Raw genomic sequence first — 22,197 nt, 5'->3', positions numbered from 1 at the left:
TGGCTACACAGGCCACTGCTATTTTACATGCTCCGGATGCTTCTCATTCTTCTGAGATACAAAAAGTTCCAAAATCTCCTTTGTGACCAGACACTTTGTGTATTTCCTAGTGGATCACTCATCCTGGGCTGACTTGCTTATCTATAGACTCTTTGGCAACTACAACAGACATTCCCAGCCCCACCTCTGATTTGTAGCACGGATCTTTTAGGTTAAATCTACCAACTGAGAGGCCTGTGCACTGTCACTGCTGAGCAGAAAATCCCCTTTCTCACTGTCAGATTGGTTGGTGGAACTGCCAGGGCCCAAGTGAAACGCAAGCAGACAGCACATGCTGCTGCAGTGCCCAGCAGTGCTGCTGTGTGTGGCACAGGGCGCCTGCCCAGCGCTGCCTCAGACGTCTCCTGAGCAAAACTTACCTCAGGTAACCTGTGGTGCTCAGTGAGCACGAACACAGGGCTCAGCGGGCAGCCCGAGTGGTCACGCAAACTGTCACCATCCCTTTCTGCACACGCCGTGCCTGCTCACCAGAGGGACAAACAGCTTCACCTGTCACATGAACGGACAGACTCTATGCGTGTCTCCCTCTGTGCTGTACCTCTACACAATCTGAAATGAAAAATTACATCTGAAAGAGTCCCGGATATTCTGAAACCTCTTTGTTTTTGCCACCTGTCGTATTTTGCCGAAATCAGCAAGAGCTAAAGTGTGAAAAACATACAAGAAAGCAGGCACTGAGACTATACTGAATAACGGTACTTGAAAGGAGGACTAAGGCAATGCAATACCCACATCTTTGCACCACTCGGCGTGATCTGTCAGTCCTTCACAGGATGATGGACTCAGGAAGGATGATGAGCACAGTTAGGGAGGAAGTGAGAAGGCAGAGCTTTGACAGTTCACCTCTGACTAAAAGAGAGAGCATTTGAAATGTGAAATTGCAATAATTGTAAATGATACTCACTGACCTTTTCAAACACTCCAGATAAGGGGAGAGCACACAGAGGGCACTTGTTTTCTTGTGCATTCTACTTGTGGGTTACATCCTACTCATTTCAATGGGAACCAAACAGTCTAACCAGAATGTGAGGGAAGTCTGCAGACATTCAGTAACCTAGAACAGCTGGGTAATAAATGGGTTTATTTCTTCGTAAAGAACTGACCTTGAATGGTGAAATAAGTCCCTCATCTCTTACACTGGTGGGCTCCTCCTGTCCAAAGCAAAAGAGAGCAAGAAGCACACACGCATGGTGCCTGCGTGCTTTTACCACTGAAGCAGCAAGAAAGGGAAGGATGCTTAAATTCATGCACATTTTTATTGAGTAGTAATATAAAATGCTTCTTTCATTGTTACAAGTGCATGCTTTGATTGCCAACATTTCAAAGTCAAATTACAAAGGCAAGGCTGTAGGCTGTAGTGAATTACTTGGGCACTTATACAATTGTTAAAAAATATCAATGGACTGTTTGTTTTGTTTCCTTTTCTTTTTCAGAATGAACCAGTTGAAACCCGTAACTGATATACAAAGGGAAAAAAGTGAAAAAATTACACATTTTGTGGCACATGACAAAACAGAACAAAATGACTAAACCATTATGACATTAACAGTTATCATGCATTTAGAATTTCACATGTAACTACAAACTTATTTAAATTTCACAAGGTTTGCTAAACATGCTACCCATCTATATGTGCACTGACAAGCTTATGTTAAAAACTTTAAGAATACTCTCCCCCCTTAGATTTTTCAAAGCTTTTTTTGATTACAAAATTTCAAAGGCATTAAGCATTTTCTTTTTAGAGAATATAAAGTACGCCAGTATACATACATTTCCAGTATAAGTCAGACCACTAAGCGCATTACAGTCCCATACAGGCCTATACAGCCATTTTTTCTTAAAAAACATGCATAGGCAGATTTTTACAGAATATAGATGCTTTTCACTGCACTTAATATGGTGTCTTGTTCACTATACTTAAAAATGCACCACTCATAAATATTTAAATTCAGCAAGCCACAACCAAGACTTGTTTTACCAAAAAAACCCCAGAAAACCTCCCAAACCAAACCCCCCTAAATATAAACAGCAAAAAAAGATAAATGTTATTATTCCAGTTTTTTTTTAAACAAAGAAAAAGATAATTGCTGCCAAATTAGTAAGATAAGTGTTATATTTAAAGAAGGGCATTGAAGCACACTAAAGAAACCTGAGGTAAGCATAATCTGTACAAAATTAAACTGTCGCTCTCGCTCGCTCTCACTCTCTCTCTCTCTCTCTCTCTCTCTTTTTTTTGGCATTTTAAACAAATTTCCAACATTCTTTTTTTTTTCTTTTTTTTTCTCTATATTTTTAAAGAGTGCCTAATTTATTTCATAGCCATTGTCTGACAAGAGTAGCAAAACATTATCAATAAATAGTCCTTATTTAGTTTGTACATTTTGTTAAAAATGTTTCGATGTTGTAGATGTTGAGTGCTGCAACTGTAAACGTACAATAGTTAGTAAGAAATTAAACAAAGTTTTCATGTCCAGTAACATAATAAAAGGCCTTTCAGTAACACAGCTAGACTTTCCCAATGTAGTAGGAAAACATGTTCATTCCCCTAACTTTGCAATATATACCAGCATGAGCTTTCATTTTTCTACAAGCATTTAAAGGCATATCCAAAGGAGGTGTCTCTCCCCCACCCGCCCTCCCACCAAATTAAAGTTGACGATCTCTTTGTAGATGATTTTTGTAAACTGAATCCAACACCTGGCCCCCAGAGCAAGTAAGCTATTATCAGAGGCAAGAACATCCCAGTGCTGACGTGCAGCAACCCCATCGCGCCCTGCAGCTCAACCCCCCTCCCGGCCAGTGGTCACTGGATATTGCTGCTATTACTGCCGTTGCTGTCCGTGCCATTAGTCTCTGTGGAGATTGCCTTGTTGATGGAGTTAAGGTTGGCATCGGATGGCACGTCCCTGCGCGGAGGCATTCGCTCATTAATTCGATCTAAGCCTTTGGCCTCTTCGAAGCTAGTGATCTTATGCTGGGGTGAAAATCCTTTGATAGCTAAATAAAGGATTATTAAAAAATAAAATTAGCAACGTAAAACTCTCAGCAGCTTTTCCCCCAATTTAGCAACGAGTGCGAGAGTCCTTCTTTGGGAAGGCAGCAGTGAGAAGATCTGACACAACCACCAACTCCTTACCGTACTCAGAAAGAGCTGGGGCTTCACCACCACCGTCCCTTCCAACACAACTATTTTTTTCAACACAATCAACTTCCAGTATTTTGTTGTCCAATGAGGTTCAGCTTAGAATGCTAAGACGCTGACAGGAAACTACAGTTTGCACTTAGGAATGGTGCTGAGGGCACAGCCATGAGCTGGTGAGTTGGCATTTGCTGTCATCATTTACAGCCTTAAGAACACCATGCCTTGCCCTAATGCCCTTAATCTGGCAAAACTCCCACCTGACCTTCAAAGATCGTGTAAAAATTGCTGACTAGATGGTGATGACATGGTGAGGCCACTTGGTGGGATATACATTAAAGCTAGGGAAGATCTGGGGTGACCCTACTACAAGTTGCCCTCTGTTCTCAACACAGGTGAATTGCTTGTTGATTGCCTGGGGCAATTACCCTCCCTGATACAACCCTGGACTTCTAGAAAGCAGCTTGAGTCAAAGAGCAGTAACACTGTGCAACATGGACCAGGGATACTGTCATTTTGGCACAGTTGTACAGTTTAGCTTTGGAAACACACTGACAAAGGAACAAAGTTGCAATTGATTCTGAAGATTTTTGATCTGCTTTTCAGCAGTGACATTGGTGAGGCCACACCAGCCTCAGAAGGAAGCCACAGGCTGAGGACTGTATTCACAGACTGTGATTTCTATTTAATTTTATTCTCTAATTGAAGTATTGAAGATCTTTATATTTAAAGCAAAAGAGAAAAAAAGCACTGTAAGCAAACAGCAGGTCACAGCTCCGTAGATAATTTGTCATAATTCCAGCACTTCCAGAACTGGAATTTCTGCTAAGCCTCTATCATAACATGCCATAGAGCAGAAATGGTGCATTAGTACCAGGAAACTGCAAACTCCCTGGGGACAAAATGGCAGGGGGGTTTCAGAGACTGAATTCAGTATTCCTTCTCCCCTTTTCTCTTTATCCCCAAGTACTCCTGGCTCTTCTTCCAATATGCAGTCCCGATTCTGGACAAGCTGGTAACTTCTGTTAAAAAAAAAGCTAACACATCCAAAACCCCAGAACATCCCTGGTACCAAGCTACCACTCCTTGTATTTCGGGGGGAGCAAGAAAAGCCATTTTCATTCTGGTTTTGCCAACCTCTCCTGTGAAAATTGATAGATCCTGTTTGCCTCAGGATTTAGTTGTTTAGCCAGTTTCACAAATGTTACATTGGAACTTTGTGAAGTGCATGGTTTTTAACATGTATTATACTTCAACTGAGAAAAACAACAACATAACAATGACTAGTCAAGTGAGCAGGGACAGAGCAGTGAGAACAGAACAGGTCGTACAGTGAGTTTTTTTAAGGTTTGCCGTCTGGGTTGGCTTATTTTTTTTAAATTTTATTTACCTTCTACCACAAAATGAAGATGTCTAAGAAGCACCCATGCCAATCCTTAAAGCAATAGTTTAATGGATGGCTGCGTTGAAGCTGAAGCACTTGCCGTGTCCTGGAGCTTGCCAGCAGCACAGCCCAGTTGGTGTAAATGGGCCCAGAGGGACAACTGGTGAAGGTGAAACTTCTCCTCCATCAGAAGCTTCACTCGTGTGGAGCAGCAGCTGTGGCTGTGCTGAGAGTGTCTAACTAGCAAGGATGGCACTTCAAGAATTAACTTGAAGGGTGCATGTTCCTGGCACGGGGGCACATTCAAGCAATTGTATTGCAAGTGGACACATTATTGTCTGTAAAGCTAAGGAAGGTGCTCTGCTGTAGTTGCTGGTCAGACAACAAGTATTAGCAGGTTACATTGAGAGTATACTAAAACACAACACATAGTCACAGAAAATCACAGAAAACAGCCAAACTGTCAACAAGAATGCACACTGCAGATTAGAGATTGCCGATAGGAATAGGTAATTCCAACATAAATAGCAGCTTACTCACTGCTATTTAGAAAGCAGTTGTATTTTCTCTTACTTGTTTGTTCTGTAATTTTATTCACTGCTTTACAAAATTCAAAAACAAATTCAACTGGCCGAAAGGGCACATCTTACCAAAGGACAACAATCATCAGATTTTTTTGTAATTAACTAAAAAAAAAAAAAATACCCACAGAAAATTTGAGAGGGGCAAGAACAAAATACAACTGAAGAATTTTGTTTTAAAGGGGAATTCTTAAAATTCTTCTTCCAAAACTTTATAATGCTGAACAAATATTGTACATCTGCATTGCAATACGTGGTTACTTAGACTTTAACTGAAGCATTGAAAATTGTAAAGGGTTAAATTAGAGGTCTGTCAACAAAACACCATAGTATTCAATACTGAACATTCAGAAATCTTCTAAGGCAGCCAGTCACTTTATATGTAGCTAAAATGGTGCCTGTGTTAATGGTTGCTCTAATGTAAATATCCAGTGTGTAAACTGCCACTACCAAAGGAAGCAGACATCTTGCAGACAAATGTCTCATGTTGCTTTACTTTTAAAGGGAAACAGAAACATGCCGAACTGTAACAAAAGACCAATAAAACTTTTTTACTAGTGACCTAAAAGAAAGGAAACAAACTGAGGCAAATAAAAAGGGGGGAAAAGAAACAAAACCAACAAAAAGAGAGAATATATAAAAAGCTATGTGTTTTCCTTGACCAGAAATTGCTGAGGATAGTCTGAGCCAGCCTCCAGCACACAGCTTTTGAGCTACGTGTCACAAAGCATTTACGAGCTGCTGCTGAGTTACGTCCCATGAAATCCAAGTGCCCTGATCTTCTCCTGTGGCATTATTCAGTGCTTATTTCAACATATAGCATTTCCAACGTGTTTGTAACTCACAGAAAGAGAAAAACCTCAACAGCAGCAACAGAAAAAAAAAACAGAAAACACTTTCCCCTTTAAAGCAATTACATTTTGGTTAATACCGAGCCACAATTGTTAGCCCAACACCCACACAATCTGTACAAGCTACAGCAAAATGAATACACCCAGCAGAGCCCTTATCTGTTGTGGCACCAACAGAAAGGGGACTGGCCAATTTACCTTCATCAGCCTCAATAGCCTCAACAGTAGCTGAAGAGAAGAAAGGGGTAGCAAAACGAATGAGAAAAATGAGCAGAGGATTTCAACTCTAAGAACAAGTCAGTGAATAGCAAAGGAGCTACAACACTAATGTTACTGTAAGTGCTGGATTTTGGCAAAACAGACACACAGAGAAATGTTCACACAAAAACAACAATTTGCATACTGAATTAAGCTAGAGTTTGTTTTACAGCAGAAGTTTCACAAGCTAAAAGTTTTTAAAGACACATTAGAGCAGTCTTCTTTTGACTCAAAAGAACTACAAAATGTAAATGTCTTCCATATTGCACATCTGACCTGAAAAGGTCATTATATAATTCTCCCAAGCACTGAGTAAGAGCAGTTTGACTTGCCCTGTCAAGAGAGAAAAGAAAATGGCATAAAGCCATCACACAAAATTCATTCAACTTACAAGATCAGCTTGAAAAGTACTGATGCCAGTACAAGGCAAAGGAATCCTGTATACAACTTCTCAGAATTATTTTTTTCTCTCTCCTGACTAAAAGAAACATCCCCACAGCATGGGATGCTCAGAAAGCTTTGCCTTTGCTTGCAACCTTGACCATTCTACTTCATCTGTAAGCTTTCTTTTTGTCAACCCAGTCTCTGAAGAACAGCATTTTTCCAATATTTTATTTAAATCAATGGATTTAAATGTAAGATGTAAGATTGACTGTTGGACCTCCCAAGTTGCAAAGCCTGGTCAGAGAGAGTAAAGCTTGTAACCAGGAGATTGCTGTAATGTTATGAATACCACATTACCCCTGTTGTGAAACCATTAATTGCTCTTAAAGACATACTTTCATTTGAATTTTACCCATCAGCTTTGGTACGCATTTTTTTTTTACAGTCAGAGACTCAGAAGCTGATGCAAATCATTAAATGCAATCCAATATAGCAAATATTTTAAAAGAAATTTTGATTTTCAAGAGTTCTCTGGTTTAGTGAATAGCTCAAAAAGTCAAGTTTTTAGGAAGTTCTCTCTTCTTTTTTGTCTTGTTTTCCCCTATGTAAAACCCAAACTTTTTTTTTTCCCATTTAGGATGTTAAATATGGATTGAGATATATTCTAAAATATCTATATTATTATCTTGCTGGATAGGGAAATGAGAGGATTTAACCCACATGCACCAAGGTAAACCTCTGCCTCTCAAGCAGCAGAGCAAGAGATATGGCAGAAAAACAAGGAACAAAACCAATGCAAAGTTAAAAGAAAAGGAAACATGATAACTAGGATGAGAAATTGAAATGAATAACCAGATCCAAACCAGCACTGACACATCAGAAAAAATGACGACTAAAATGTGTACTTCCACAACAGAACATACTACTCATATTTTCTGTTAATACATATAGCAATATGCGTGCTTAACAGAAACTGTATGAACTTCAGAGTATTTGGTGAATGGGGCACTATGTGTTAACTAATGCAGAAGCTTGTGTATAGTAATGTTTTACTGAGCCACAATACTGCAGTATGAGGAGATTTTCCTTTTAGCCATTGTGACAAGAACATTTGGCAATTTTCTCAAATTCATTTCTATTTCTAATATTTTGCCAGGGCAACAATAGCAGTTTCCTTGGACCAAATCTTCTGACAAATGTAAAGCAACTATGTGGAGAAAAGCCTACATAAAGACCATAAACCCATTAAGAAAGGCCTCCTGTGAAATCATATTGCAGCATTTTCAAAGCAGAACTTTACTATGTCTGTAACACACAAGTCATCAACAAGAAAAAAGAGAAGGGAAAAAAGGGGAAAAGGAGGTTTACCATTGTATACCTGAATCTTCAAGGTAAAAGAGACAGTAAAGGGAAAAATACAGAGAAAGAATGCTCCAGGAAGGAAACAGGAAAACAAGAGGCTGAGACTGTATCAAGGTTATAAAGCATTTCTATTTCTTACATCTACTGCCAACAGAACCTCAATAAATGAGAGACCTTTTTGTGTGCCTGCAATATACTCTACAGCAGTACACACAGAAAAAAAAAAGGAGAGCTTCCACTAAGAAATTAAATACTTTGCACTCTTTATTCCAAAAGGAAACAAAGGCAGCACTACTATAGCTTACCAATTTCCTGTAACAAGAGGCACTTGGTATAAAACTGGCAATCTGTATTGTGTTTGTGCACAAGGCAAACACGGTGTTTGCAAGAGCCTCCCTTCACTTGGGCTTAAATCAGAGTGGAATTGTTCTCATGTTGTCACCTAGAATTGCTAGGAGAGAAAATCTAATTCTAGAGCTGTTTTCTATTGGTGATTCTCTGAGGAAGAACAAATCAGATAAAGTAAGAGTTTGAGTGTCATTATCTTAGACGAACCTTCAGTACTCCATGTATCAAGGGCTGCTCTTAAAAAAAACCCTGAAAGATGCTGCAAATTGTGGAAAGAGTGCATTTCACATACAATCCTGATCTACCATTCTGAGCAGCTCATTTTCAGGGGCTCTCCCCTCCCCTCCTTTCTCTGAAAATCAGTGGTATGTCATAAGTCTTGAGAAGTGGCCTTACATGAACTGCTCACAAATGCTCCAGCACAACAAACTGCCTGGTTTTTTTCCTGTTCTTTGGTTGGTTTTTTTTTCCTGAGACAGCTGCAGTTACTTTTCTTAGGTTCTGCAGTTGAAAACCAATTGTTTTTTTCACACAGAACAAGACACACAGGCAAACAGGCTTACCGCTTTGCAGTGTTTGTTTTCCTCCAGAGAGCACACCACTGGGCAGCATTCCTGTTGGAGTCAAACCTTTCAGCGTCAGCACACTCTCACTCTCTTCTCTGCAAAATTAAAAAAAAAAACAAAAAAAACCCACCACAAGTCAGTAAATGTCTTTTTTAAAAACATGGGACACCTTAAGCTACATATGCCCTGCAATGATTTTGTCATCTCCAATCTCCTTGCCAGGATGGACTGAGTTTGGTGATAGCATCAGCACTAGTGAAATTCCCCTCACTGCTGCGTCCAGGGTTCTTTGCATCACACTGTATGTAGACTCCAAATATAGTTAACACTATAACTTGCACCTATGGAACGATGTATCTGTAAATCCAAACCTGAGAGGAGGACCAAAAGGATCAGATATTGCCAACAATGCATTTAAGCACCTTACACTGTGTGGTCCAAAATCAACTTAATTTGTTAGTTTGCTCTTGTCTGCACTAGCAAGCAAGTATATTATTTATTGATCATCAGTCCCTTAAAGGCAGCTAAAAGCTCATTACAATTAATACAAACTTCCATCCTTGCTAGTACTTGTATGCTAAAAATAATAGTGGATTCCAGAAAATTGTTTTAGGAAACAGAAATATGCTTTGCTGGTTTCCAAATACATAGAGTTTTTAAATACATGGCAAGAGGAATACAACAGTTCTATCTAGAGAAGCCTTTAAGTAAAGCTTCCTACAAGGACTGTAATACTGCCTGTGATGACATACTTTCTCAGCAGCAAAACCGACCCCAATTCTTTAAGAGAAACCTATTTTGAAGTGCTTTACTTTGAAGTATATAATGACATTAAGCGGGAGGAAGCCAACACAAAGACAGAATTTAGTTCCACATTCACTTGAGGATAATGTGGTTTTGTCTATAAAAACTGGCTCTCAGCAATTCTACTACTTACAATTTTCTTGAGACCAACGTGCCCTGAATGACTCACGTATTTTGAACAATTCTTGTTTACCTACTACATATACTCTCCTAGTTCTATTTTTAGTTTGAAAATAATTCTGCTTACACTCACTTTTCATTATGTAATAGTCAAAATCAAATTGTGACCACTTTCCTTGCAACTTTCCCAAGCAATCAGAACTAACACAAGAGAAAATACTTTCAGAATTAACACAGTACTTATATCATTAACAATTATACACCAAAGCTTTTCCTTTCTCTCAATTATTCAGTCCATTACAAATCTTTTATTTTTCTTATTTTTAATTAATGCAATGGCACTTTTAGCTCCATGCTCATGGGGTGAGTTTATCAACTATTTTTATTATCTTTAAACTGCATATGCACAAGAAAGATGTGTCTCACAAATATATTGAGATGTTTTAGCCTTCAGCGTTCCTTACTTTCTATTTGATGTCATTTATTTCCATTTCAAAAAACAGGACAATAGACTGATTAAATATTTTATTTACCTCCCTCCTGTCTAAATGTATCAAAAGAAAAGTCATACTTGAGAAACAAAGTTGGAGAGAAGCAATGACAAGGAATCACGAGGTCTTCCATTTAGCTAAAGCCAATCTTTCTATGATGGCTATTTTCAGCAAAGCTCATTTATAACATTTGAAACTCAATACAACACTATTTTGATCTCTAATTTTCAAACTAAAATGGCTGGAATTATTTCAGCTTTACATTAAATTTACATCCTCAAGGAAAGGTGCCACTGGAGCCCAACGAAGAGATGATTGACTAAGTTCTTTGCAGGTGCTCAGATCAGGTGGCTAATCAGTTGGAAAAGTTTTTCATGAATTAGTAAAATAAATTTCATAAGACACAATGACTCAAACAGGAACTTCAAAGGTTTCCAAAACAGGTGGATAGAATGGATAGATTAGATAGATAGATAGATAGATAGATAGATAATGGTGCCACTGCAGTCTTCTTAGGGTTACACTCAATTACCTGACAGTTGTGTCTTACATGTGGATTATGCTGGCAAGACAGAAAAGATAACCCAGGCTTTTCTGTGGGAACAGTGTTTGCAAGATTAACCTTGTGAAATTTTTGCTGTCTAGCAGCAGCCTGCCACCTAGCTGAGGAGAATCAGCCTTTCTCAGAAAAAAGAGAACACGTGTTCTGGGTGGCAGTGGTGGCTGGGATGAAATGTCACTCATCCCCCTGGACGACTGGTCACCAAATACATGCACTGGAGGTACCTGTTTATGTGCTGAACGTGCTTCTGACCACAGTGAGGATGGTGCTGTATTTGCTGGTTAAAGCTAAGGGAGAACAAATCTACTCGTCATCTTCACTCTTTCCTGCAGAGTTTTCAGGACCATCAATAACCAAGAACTGTAAAAGGCCATGCTGGTTTTGGCTGGGGTAGACTTAAGATACAAGGCTTATGCATATTGTTTTTGACAGAGCACATGCAGGAATTTTTCTGTATCCCTCTTCCATCCTTGAAACCATTGAAAAGCTTGTGCCCTACAGATCCCTTTGGATAGTCAACATCAATAATCTCCAACTTGTAAAACCCCAAATATGTCAGCTTCCAATTTCAGATCCTTTTGCTTATTAAAGTTCAAATTTCTTTAGAATTAATCCTATATTTAAAACGGTGGTTCACAACAAAATAAAGTTGATCAGCTGTGGTTCAAAGGTATGGGAGAAAGCCAGGTCTCCCAAACTTTGTTGGTTCATCTATCATCAGAGAAAAACAATTGTGCAGTTTTATGAAGGTGGTAGCAGCCACCTCCAGGCTTTCTGCCAGACTTGGTACAGAGGAGCAGGTGGAAACATTTGATTGCTCCCCCATCTTGTTTGGGAAAAGGCATGATGCCAACCTTTTTTTTTTTAATGGGCACCACTTTGAAGTAGCTCGTGCCTCAGTAGTACCTCACTTGCAACACTTTGGGAACCCCAGGTATAAAGTCCTCCATCTCAGTTTTAAAGCTATTTAAAGCTAAGCTGCTGCAATCTGCAAGGTGTGGGTGAGCTGCTGTGCCCATGCAAAGCCCCACGCAGAACCTGCCCACTGCTGGCATGCTGCACTCAAAGCAAGCATGTTGAAGAGCTTCTGCCGAAATTAAATAGTATATTCTTCAAGTAACTATTTTATTTATTCTTTTTACATCGATCATGCAATCATATCAGTAAGTGTTTTAGAACTCCCTTGATTTTCCACTGAGCAAAATAGGCCTCAACTGGCTACAAGAGACCAACATACAGTTTCCTGAGATAAAAATCCCTCTGCTGAAAGGGAGGGAGATCTGTATTTTCTATATTTAGACTCCAGCACAGTACAGCATGTTTTCTCTTCTGCTCAGAGACATCAAATGGAGAGTTCTAAACATTGGGCAGCAATTAGTTACTCATGTTCATGTGTTAGGGGGAGTGCAGCCCAAAGGAATGAGCTGCTGCTGCCTGCACAACAATTTCCTGGATTTCTAGTTAAACGACCCTAATGCTTTCATCTTTAGTCATCTTTACTCGTGGCTGTAGCAACATCTGTGGGTGACAAAGTGTGACAGTTGACTTTTTTTTTAATGAGAGGTGATGTATAACACCCTTTTCTCCACATTTAATGCTTGCCTCACAGTGGCTACAAGTTAATTAGTACACCTGGTGAGCAAAAGTCTTTAAAAATGGTAATTGGAATTCTTTTGCTGATGTCTTTTGTTTGTCTGTTTTATATTCAGCAAAAGCCCTGAGGAAGAAGACTATTCAGAGCTAAAATAAATAGCAGCATTTTATAAATAAAACAATCTCTAAAAGGTTGCAGTAGCACTCAGTTGGGTGGTATACTAAAATAGCAAATTTGCTGTTTGATTAACAGTCAAGTGCTCTAAGTAACCATTCAAAGATACCCCTCAACACTAAAAAAATCTAAACAAGCGTAAAACCTTACCTTAACACTGAGAAAACTCTAGCCATTTTTCCTATTGCTCGTATCTTGTTCCTTATAACCTCCTTTCGAGCAGCAGCTGTTGCTCCTATGGAAAACAAATTAAAAAGAGTTATAGGGATTTGTAAACAATCCATCACTCTAAACACTAAATGTAAGAAACACCATACTAATGTTACAGTTTTCCAAACTAAGCTACACTTGCAGTCAAAATGGAAAACACCTTTTCCCATCCTTAGTGAAAAAGTATTTAAAACATAATAAAACCTAAGGGCAGAGTCCTGGAAACCAGCATGAGATGGCAGGGATTGTGTTGACTGGCAGTGGGTATGAGAGTTCCATACAAGTTCCTTTTAGTCATTGCTATGGCCTGCTTAAAATTACAATTGCTTTGAAATTTGTGAACTCACATGATACTCTGTCTTAAAAAAGAAAAAAAAAAGTATGGTGCAACACATTCTACAGTTCAGTTGAGTTTGAGGTGCACTTGTTACTTGAATATCATCAAAATTTGTACAAGCAAGGGAGATCCACCTAAGTGGAAAAAGCAAGTAGTACTTATTACAACTAATTTCTTTTAATAAGGATCCCCCATGTCCCCCAAAAAATGCTCTGTTATACTCAAAAAAACAGTTTCATTTAATTATCACAATCATAACCACATACATCACAAAGATTTCTCCTACAAGTTTCTGAAAGACAGGTAACCTTGACTTGTATGGATGCTGCCTGACAACTCCTGCCTGTTCAGATACCACTACCCATCACAATGATGCTTCCTGCTTTGTTACTCTAGAATTCAAGGGTAAAAATGAAAATTTCTGTTTTCAAATTTTAGCAAATTGTTCCATTTTGTAGAGCACATCGGGGAAGAGAAATGAGCAGAAGGGGGCAAAAATGAGGAGGAACATTTTAGTGAAGAATAAGCTTTGATGAAACTAGACAAGTAGTGAAGGACTCAGAACTGGCTTCAGGATGCAGCAATCCAGCACCACACACCATCCTTCCTGCCCTGAAAAACTGTTATGACAGAAGCTCGAGGTCATGGAATTAATGAACTCAATGGACTTTTTTAGGGATAGCCCACAGACTAAGGGAAAGATATTCGTGTGTTTATCTAGCAAAAACAGGAAAGGTGATGGTGTATTGGAAAATGTGGGACCTGATATGATATAATACCAGGATACTGTCCTGGTTTTGGGTGGAATAGAGTCAGTTTTCTCTTTAAAAGATACTCAGAATTGATGGCTTTCAAATCTCCCACATATAAAGACAGAAATATAAAGAAAATATATAAAGCATATAAAGATAAAAAAAGATATGAACACTTAGGCATAAATGTCTAATTCTAGACAATAAAGAGTGGGAGAAACAGCTGTAATTCAGCTGTAACTGAATTAAATGTACTTGTAAGAGCTGAATGAAAAAATTAAATAAAACAGAACTGATTCAGTTGGGTTCTTCAGGAATAGGAGGGGTACCTTCCTGTCTCAGTTACTATGATCTCACAGAACTGTACTCTCAAGATACACAAGACATGGTTTTCAGCCTTTCCTACCCTGAAAACACCTAAGCATGATTTATCTTTTTTTTCCCCCTAAGCATCACCATCGCTACTTGTTTATTACAAATCCACACTGTTCTCATATAAGGATATTCAAAAAGCTGAACAGCAACTAGGACTACAGTCTAGAAAATTTGAGAATGGAAAACTGGAAATATAATTTATGACTGAAGTGAAATACAATGTCCTACACCTAAATACAAAATAAGAATGGAAAAAAACCTCTTCCTTAATCATAAAACACAACAGGCTCCAAGAGAGTATTTTGTATCTCATTGACACACATAAAAGTTACTGAGAAATATACTTAGAAGATTTTGGGTTCCACTGAATTTCCTAATGTAATAAATCTGTGAAAATTACATGTTTAGTAAATATTAGTAATAATTTTCTTTATCCTACCTGGCTTTATAAATATAATTTGCTAAATAATACACCTGATAGTCACAATGTTTCATTGCTGTGCTAGTTTTGACTGAAAATCACAAACCTCACACTATGTGGATTTCTTAACTATTTATACATAAATCTTAGACTCATATTCCAAGGGTGTCTAGTTTAATATTTTGAAATTCCCTATTACTGCAAATCCTTATGAATTACTTGAGTTACACTTAAGCACACCCTTGTGTGAAAGTAAATGGGTCAAAACCTGAGAACTGGCTATGAGTAAAAGGGCTCCTTTTAGCCCTTGCAAACATTGCCTGATATCTTCTTAAGATTTTACCTTTCTTCCACAGAATCATAGACTCATTTAGGCTGGAAAACATCTTTAAACGATCTTCCAATATCTAAACAAACCCTTTTTGCATGAAGGAACTTTAAAAAAAAGTTTAAAATTGAAGTGTAAAAATTACTTGGGGGGTAAAATAAAAACTTTGAATCTTGTTTCAGTAATTTAGCAAGTTCTATAGGATTTTGGATTTGTGTGATCCAAACATAGACCCTGCAAGCTAGATATGAAGGATTTATATTAAACGTAATTTAAACATTCAGATTAAGAAGCACAACAAGAAAAAAAAAAACCAAACCAAACTATAAATGCTGACAATACTCTGAGATGTAGGATTGAACAGATTTAAAACAATGCTGAGAAAAAAAAATCAACCCCAAATCTCTCACTGGCATCCCTAACATATAGTATGTGGTTAAGCATTAGGAAAATTATATTCCAACATATTGAATACCTTTCTTCTGTGCATTAATGAGATCTTCTTATGAATTCCAAAGAGGGGGAAAGAAAAAGATCAGTCATGTTTGCAGATTAAAAATAAAAAATAATACAGAACATTTGACAACATCAATGGAAATGTAATGTTTAAGTAAAGTCTGAAAAACAGAAAAGAAACAAATTAAGCAGAGAACATCCAAAAGGAAAGAAACAGATTGAAAATGATAGGGGAAAAAAAAGGAAATCTTTTTGGCTTAAAGCCTTGTTAGTAGGTTTTGCAGGAGATCAACATGCAGGCAGAAGTCAGGCAGTGGTGTTACAGACGTTCTCCTACATTGTTGCTGCTGCTCTGATAAGGCTTAATCACTTCTCAGAAACAGCCCCACCCTGATCATACGGGGTGTGCCTGCGGGATGACGCCTTTTTGCTTAGAAGGATCAAACCAAGTGCTCCAGTTCATTTACACCTGATTTCTCACAGAACAGCTTACAGCTATGTCTGCAGCTTCTCCCAGCACCTGTGCCACCCACCGCATGCCTGCATTTGTCCAAACGGCCCAGCAGCTCTCAGTGCAAATTCAAATGCTGCCACCCTACGAGGTATTGCATTTTAAAATCAGCTGCTTGAGGACAAGACAAGTGCAGCAATTGGTGCCCAGGCACAACTGCACCAAGGCACATGTTCTGGGAGCACTGGTCATCTAGTGCATGCTGCTGGGCTGGTTCAGGGGCAGAGCATACTGAAATGCCGTAACACTGCTCACAGGAATAATGCTTTGGGCATGGAAACAACCATATCTGGCCAAAGCATAGAGTGAATAAATAAATTCAAAGATCACATTAAAATGCCACTCTGTCACCAACTCACAAAAATTAAGTATGAGCTGCAGTCCAGCCTTGCTGGTTTGGAGGAAGAACAAATACAAACCATTGGGAAAACCCCTCCATTTCTCTCCCAGTTAAAAATGAACTCATTGACAAGCTAAGACTCTCATCAGACAGACCTGTATCGAGGCACTGGGAAGTAACAGACCTAAGGACAAGGCCCTTGCTTTTGCTCTGTCAGTGTCTGTTAGTTGCTGCTGAGCTGGCCCCAGGCACAGTTTACTGGGCTGCTGAGAGGTGGCAAACGTCATACAGTACTGTTCACAGCAGAACCAGGTTTTGATTGGCAGAAGACATTTGACTAGGGAATTTTCTTTAGGCTGGAGCTACAGCACTGTATTGGGAAGCTGTTCTCAAACCAAGGAATAAATACTGTAGCTAATGGCCATGACAGTGGCTTTTCTGTGAGAAGGCTGAGAGCTACAACGTTGAAGGCAATACAAAAAATAACGTAGGTAATTTAGGAGTGTCTTCATGCCAAATCATGATAAGGATGCATACAAAGCAAGCAGTGCATTTGTGTCAAATTGTTTATTGCATTATTGTACCCTTTTAATTAGCAGTTTAGGTTATTCAATCAAATGCACGAGGCCAGAAATGTTGCTAATTAAAACAAAACAGAAGTCTGACTATATGCTGGCTAGGTAAGAGATATTTGCAGCTCCTGTTGCTAAGTGATATGTTTGGTGCACAAAACATACAGCACATGAACTAACATTTGCCCAAGACATTTTTTTCTGGATCAGATTATATTGCAACCACCACAGCAAACAGGAAAGAGAAAGTACAGCAAGAGGAAACTACCAGAGATAAGAAAACTTGACCTATCATGTTCTCTCATTTTTAAAGTGAGTGAAACCAAAAGGCCAATACAGGCCAGCAGGGATGCATGGGATAAAGGGCATTATGATATTTAGGCTATTTTCATAGTAAGCTTACACAGAAACTGCCTACAATAAATTGATCAGATCCCCATGATGTGTTTCCTTAGAGGGAAAAAAAAGGTGGGAGGGCATGGAGAAAAAAAGGGGATACACGCTGTTGAGCATCCTGCTCATGGCCAGATGCTACATACATGACTCAGAACTCAAAATAATAATACAAAATGAAAGGGCTCACAAGAACACCATGCAGTGAAGTCAGGCAATACTGATGGGGCTTTGTTTTGAAGGAAGGAGTGAGAGGGGAAGACAGAGAGCAAGAAAGTGTAAAAGAAGGTAATGAATGATCAGTGCAAACCATAGTGATGGACCATTCTCACTACATGTGGGAACCCAGGTCAGGGCATGTTCAAACTGCAAGGAGAGAAAGGAAATCAGCAGCGAGCCCTGAAAACTACTGATGATCTAAAAATTAGCAATGACTTGTAAGAATCATTCCATAAAACAAAATGCACCTGCTGCTGCAGATACCAGGCATTTCCTTCTATGGGAAATACTGCTAAAAAAAATGTCAGAAGGTAAACAGGACTAGTCCTCCAAGGAAGCTGGGCAGAAATTACTGAAGAAGAACAGTGGAAATGTTGAGCCACTACAAGACTGTCAGTAGATAGACCCTACAGAAACAGTTTTGAGTTGGTTATCATTCTGGTCTGTTCCACTGAGAACACAAATGAAATACATCTTGTACTTTTCTCCCCCAAAAGGCAAGGCTTTCAGGAATAAAAACCAAAACAAAAAAGAGAGGGAACTCAACCAGCTCTTAGAGAAAGAGGATTTTTTTTTGTTGTATAGATAAGAAATCAGAACCCACTAAGAAATCATTACAGATATCAGCTTCTATTTAAATGTAAATCAACCTCAAATTAACTTTTATGTCAGAATCCTCCAGTCTCTTCCATGTGTATGATTCCCCATGAGCCTGACATGTCCGGAGGGCTGCAGGTACAAGTGTGAGCCCACAGCAAGCTGCAGCACCAGTGCCACAGACCCCATTTTACAGCTCTAAGGTAATTATCTGGGAAAGCAGACATGAACATATGCCAGCTCTGCTTTTTAGCTACACATGCTAAAGACAACTACATTTCTACTATCTCACTAACCATTATGTTTTATACAGAGAAATCATTCATAGAGAAAAAACTGAAAGCAGATTTAGATAACAGTATTAGTGTTACAGCAGCAGGAATGGTTTAGTTATTCCTCATCTGGAAACTTCACTGCTGTTAGATACTCCTATGCAGCACACACACATGCAAGCCCAGAGGATTTCAGCCTGTCTCCCTGCTTAGACACCTGCAGTGCTGCAAACTCCAAGTCTGGAGAAGTGCCATGGTAAAACTCCCGGGGATGTAGGATGGGGATTCACTCTCAGAAAAATCTCAGTAGATGCAGAGACCTCCTACAGCTGCAGATGGCTGCACTTTCCCAAGACCCCTAACACCTCTGTATTTCTGATTCTGATTTTGAAAATGTGCTCTTGAGCTGTAACTTAGGGATGGGAATAATGACACTCCAAAATTTTAGAAAAACACTATGAGCATTGGCCTGGCTATGCCCAATGGAAGATTACAGAACAACTTTAACAGGAACTATTAGCCACAGCTGAATAAATTTAAAAATCTTTCCCATAAAGTCTTTGCTTTGGCATTGCATTTAGTGGGATTTCAGCCCCTGCTTGAGTGCTTTCTTGAGCCAAGGATTTAAAGCACATGGTTTGTTGCTACTGTATTTAACTTGACACAGTTTTTACTCATCGTATGCCTCCATACAATTTCACACGCTACTTTAATTACACAGTAGTGACTTATTTAAATTTCATGAGAAAAAAAAAAGGGCACAATATTCAAACAGGTGTTTTCTTCTCTTCACTGATTACTGGTTTCAATAATTCAGTCTTTGTCCCAAGTCCTGCAAGATAATTGTTCATGTCCACACTCTGTGGCCGATGCAGAACAGGAAATTCCCTCTAGTTTTTCAGAATAAAATCAAAGCACTATCACCCATACCAGTCTTCTCCATCACAAAGGAAACATTTTACAAAACCTGTCATCTAGCTTCCTGTTCCAAAGATTAAAAATAAATACTTTGAAAGAGAAGCTTAATTATTAATTACAACTTCATTAAATATTTGTCTTACTTGAAAGTTCTTCGTTCTCCTTGCTCATTCATTCTGCCTAAAAAACATCTTGAGAATATCCAGTAGTGCTAGATTTTTCCAGCTTCTTATTTTTTTAATTTTTTTAAAGCATTCCTGTTCTTTTCACAGATTATTTTTATTAGATAATTTATTATTGCTTTTCATAGTTTTTTTTTAAAAACATTGAAAGCTTTTGGAGTAAGAATGTAAGGGATGCATGGGATTTTTTTCAGCTTTGCTCAATTGAGATGGGACATTTTAGAGAGCTGCTATTTACTCTTGCACAGCCTAACAGAAAATTATGTCTGATAAAATAAATTGACTTGTAAGAATGTGCAAGTTGTAAGATACAAAGTATCATCTACAGTCAAACCAACAAGCACAAGGCAACTAATCATTATATAAACTTCAACCCAAAGGATAACAGAACTGACCATTTCTCTCTTCTTGGCAGAAATATCAGGTTAGAACTTTTTCTGTCTGTGGCTACATGCTTATTTTTAAATACTTTCTTGCTTTTTAAAGCCTTTAAGACACTCAAGTGCATCAAAAGAGGTGACTAAAGAAATACATCAAGTACAAGTTGCAGTACCAATGTTTTGGGAAGGAGCTCTGCAGGAAGTTTTCATTGTAGGAAGAATATTTCATTGACATAAGTAAACTTACTATGAGATTACCTGTGATCTTTTGCATGAAATCATCTGACAACATCATGACAACACAACCCAGACTTTGTGGAGCAAAACACAGTTTTTTTTAACCAGAAGACTGATATGAAGAAAAAGGTTAGAACAGGGCAGATCCATTAATTCTGAAGCATATGGTAAGCAAATCCATTGGAGTCTAGCACAACAGTTGCTTTCAGTGGCACAGAACTCAACTGGGACTCAGAAAATTATTTCAGGGTTAGTAAATAAACTTTTAAAGTAATTTCAAGGCAAACAATCTCAACCAAGGGCAGAGGTTCTTACCATCAAATCCATCTTCCTCTGTTCCCAGTTCATCATCTGAGCAGATGTTCAGCACGTTTACCAGCATCTCTGTCACTAAAATGGAAAACAAGTGCAAAATGTTGATATTAAGCTTCCCTGGTCTGTCAGCTAGCCAACTCTAGCTGTAGTAGTGTGAATGAAAATTCAGTGCAGTAATGGCACCCACTTTTTAAACAACAGGACCTGTGGTAATAGGAGCTAAAAATGTCTTGTGTAGCTAATAAAAAGTACAAGTTTCCATAAGTATTTTTCCAAGTATCATGAACACTACAACAAATAGATTTAAAAAAACCCCTGCTAATCTCTCTTTTTGCAACTAGCAGTAAAGTTGGTAACACTTGTTTTTTCCCCCTTCAATACATTTTTTACCCTTTTCTCAGCTTGGATAACTGGAGTGCCCCCTTTCCTCTTGCTCCTAAATCGCAGTATGATTTGATTTCCCTGCTCAGCAAATGGGAACAACATTCCAGTGGAAAAAGGTACAGCAAGAGGGATCATACAGTATTTCTTTATTTATCCAGGTTTTGGACACTACTTCCAGTTCAACAAAACATTAACCTTTGTAAGATGTCCTCAGTGTCCCTTGAATTCCAGAACAAATAGACCAGACACTACATTCCTTATGGATGAAACTATTCTATGTTCACTAGATACATTATTATTGGAGAATTTAGACTATATGACTATATTTATCTTGATTACTTTGCAACTTGGGCACTAAGTGGTCAGCCAAAGGCTGTCCCTACCCTGGTCTCATTTCTTTCCAGTAAGACAACAGTGAGACACTAACCAGAGAGCACAGAGAGTAAGAACAGTGGAAAAAACAACCCCAGCAAAAATCAAAACCAAGGAAACACAATTTAGAGAACAAAAAAGCCAAAGTTATGAGGTGAAATGTGAAGCCATTAGAAGATTAAGAAAAACTTCACTACACCTACATGTAGTAAAGCAACATTAAAAGTGTTACCAGGCTTGTCTAGCCTTGTACTAGCAACAAAGGTTGGAACTTTAAATTTTTTAGTTAAGTAGTTATTAAAATCCTCTTCTGTGACAACTATGATGGCTTGGAACATTAGAAGGGTGGGACAAAGCTAGATTTTTTCCTACTTTAGTGAAGGACTTAATATTTTCCTTTGACAGCATTAGTGGAAAGACTTTCCACATTAACAACATCCAGTGAAACTAACAGCTTCCTACCTTGGTTGGCCTTTGAGGGAAAAAATCTATATTAAAAAAAAGGAAATAAATAACAAGCTGTGTAGAACACCAACTCTTACGTCGATGAATATTGTTTTGCATAGAAAGGAAAATACTGATTTCACTTCTTTGGGCCCTAGAATTCCCAAGAAATTGCTAAGTGTGATCACTGGAAGACATGAAGGAGAAAAAAACACCCCCAAGATGTAAGAAGAATGAGGGACACCGTGGTTGAACCTCAGCAATTCTGACCATGCATCCTGCAGCTCCACCTGAGCAGGCTGCTGATGGGAAGCCTCTGAAAAAGTGACCTTGCAGAACATCTTAGTGGACTGCATCCCAACCTAAAAACAGCCTGGCTGAGTTTGCGGCCAAAGAAAATGAAAGTGTTTTATCTGCTTCACAAGAGTCTGCAGCACGCGTCAGTGAGGATTATGTAATGACTCCATTAGTGGAAACAGCTGCCTATTCTCTGCTAATCCCTGT

At 38.6% G+C, this 22,197-nt stretch overlaps 1 protein-coding gene across 2 annotated transcripts in view; it reads right to left on the bottom strand.

Annotated features, from left to right (window-relative positions):
- Positions 1–1,297: 1,297 nt before the first annotated feature.
- The window catches only part of PPP3CA (protein phosphatase 3 catalytic subunit alpha), a 178,632-nt gene continuing 157,732 nt past the window's right edge, over positions 1,298–22,197 (bottom strand). The window contains exons 10-14 of one of the 2 annotated variants that reach the window (XM_085057930.1): positions 20,494–20,568; positions 12,829–12,913; positions 8,931–9,028; positions 6,214–6,243; positions 1,298–3,057 (exon numbers count right to left, since the gene is read on the bottom strand). In XM_085057930.1, the coding sequence (XP_084914056.1) occupies positions 2,864–3,057; positions 6,214–6,243; positions 8,931–9,028; positions 12,829–12,913; positions 20,494–20,568 (482 nt within the window). In that variant the 3' untranslated portion in view covers positions 1,298–2,863. The remainder of the gene's footprint in view (positions 3,058–6,213; positions 6,244–8,930; positions 9,029–12,828; positions 12,914–20,493; positions 20,569–22,197) is intronic. The other variant, XM_085057931.1, reaches the window with a different exon arrangement.

Source organism: Lichenostomus cassidix, chromosome 4 (genome assembly GCF_008360975.1).
Source record: "Lichenostomus cassidix isolate B80296 chromosome 4, HeHo_3.0, whole genome shotgun sequence".
NCBI classification, from domain to species: Eukaryota; Metazoa; Chordata; class Aves; order Passeriformes; family Meliphagidae; genus Lichenostomus; species Lichenostomus cassidix.
The sequence above is the reverse complement of the archived record's forward strand: the minus strand, read 5'-3'. Positions and strand labels throughout refer to the sequence as shown.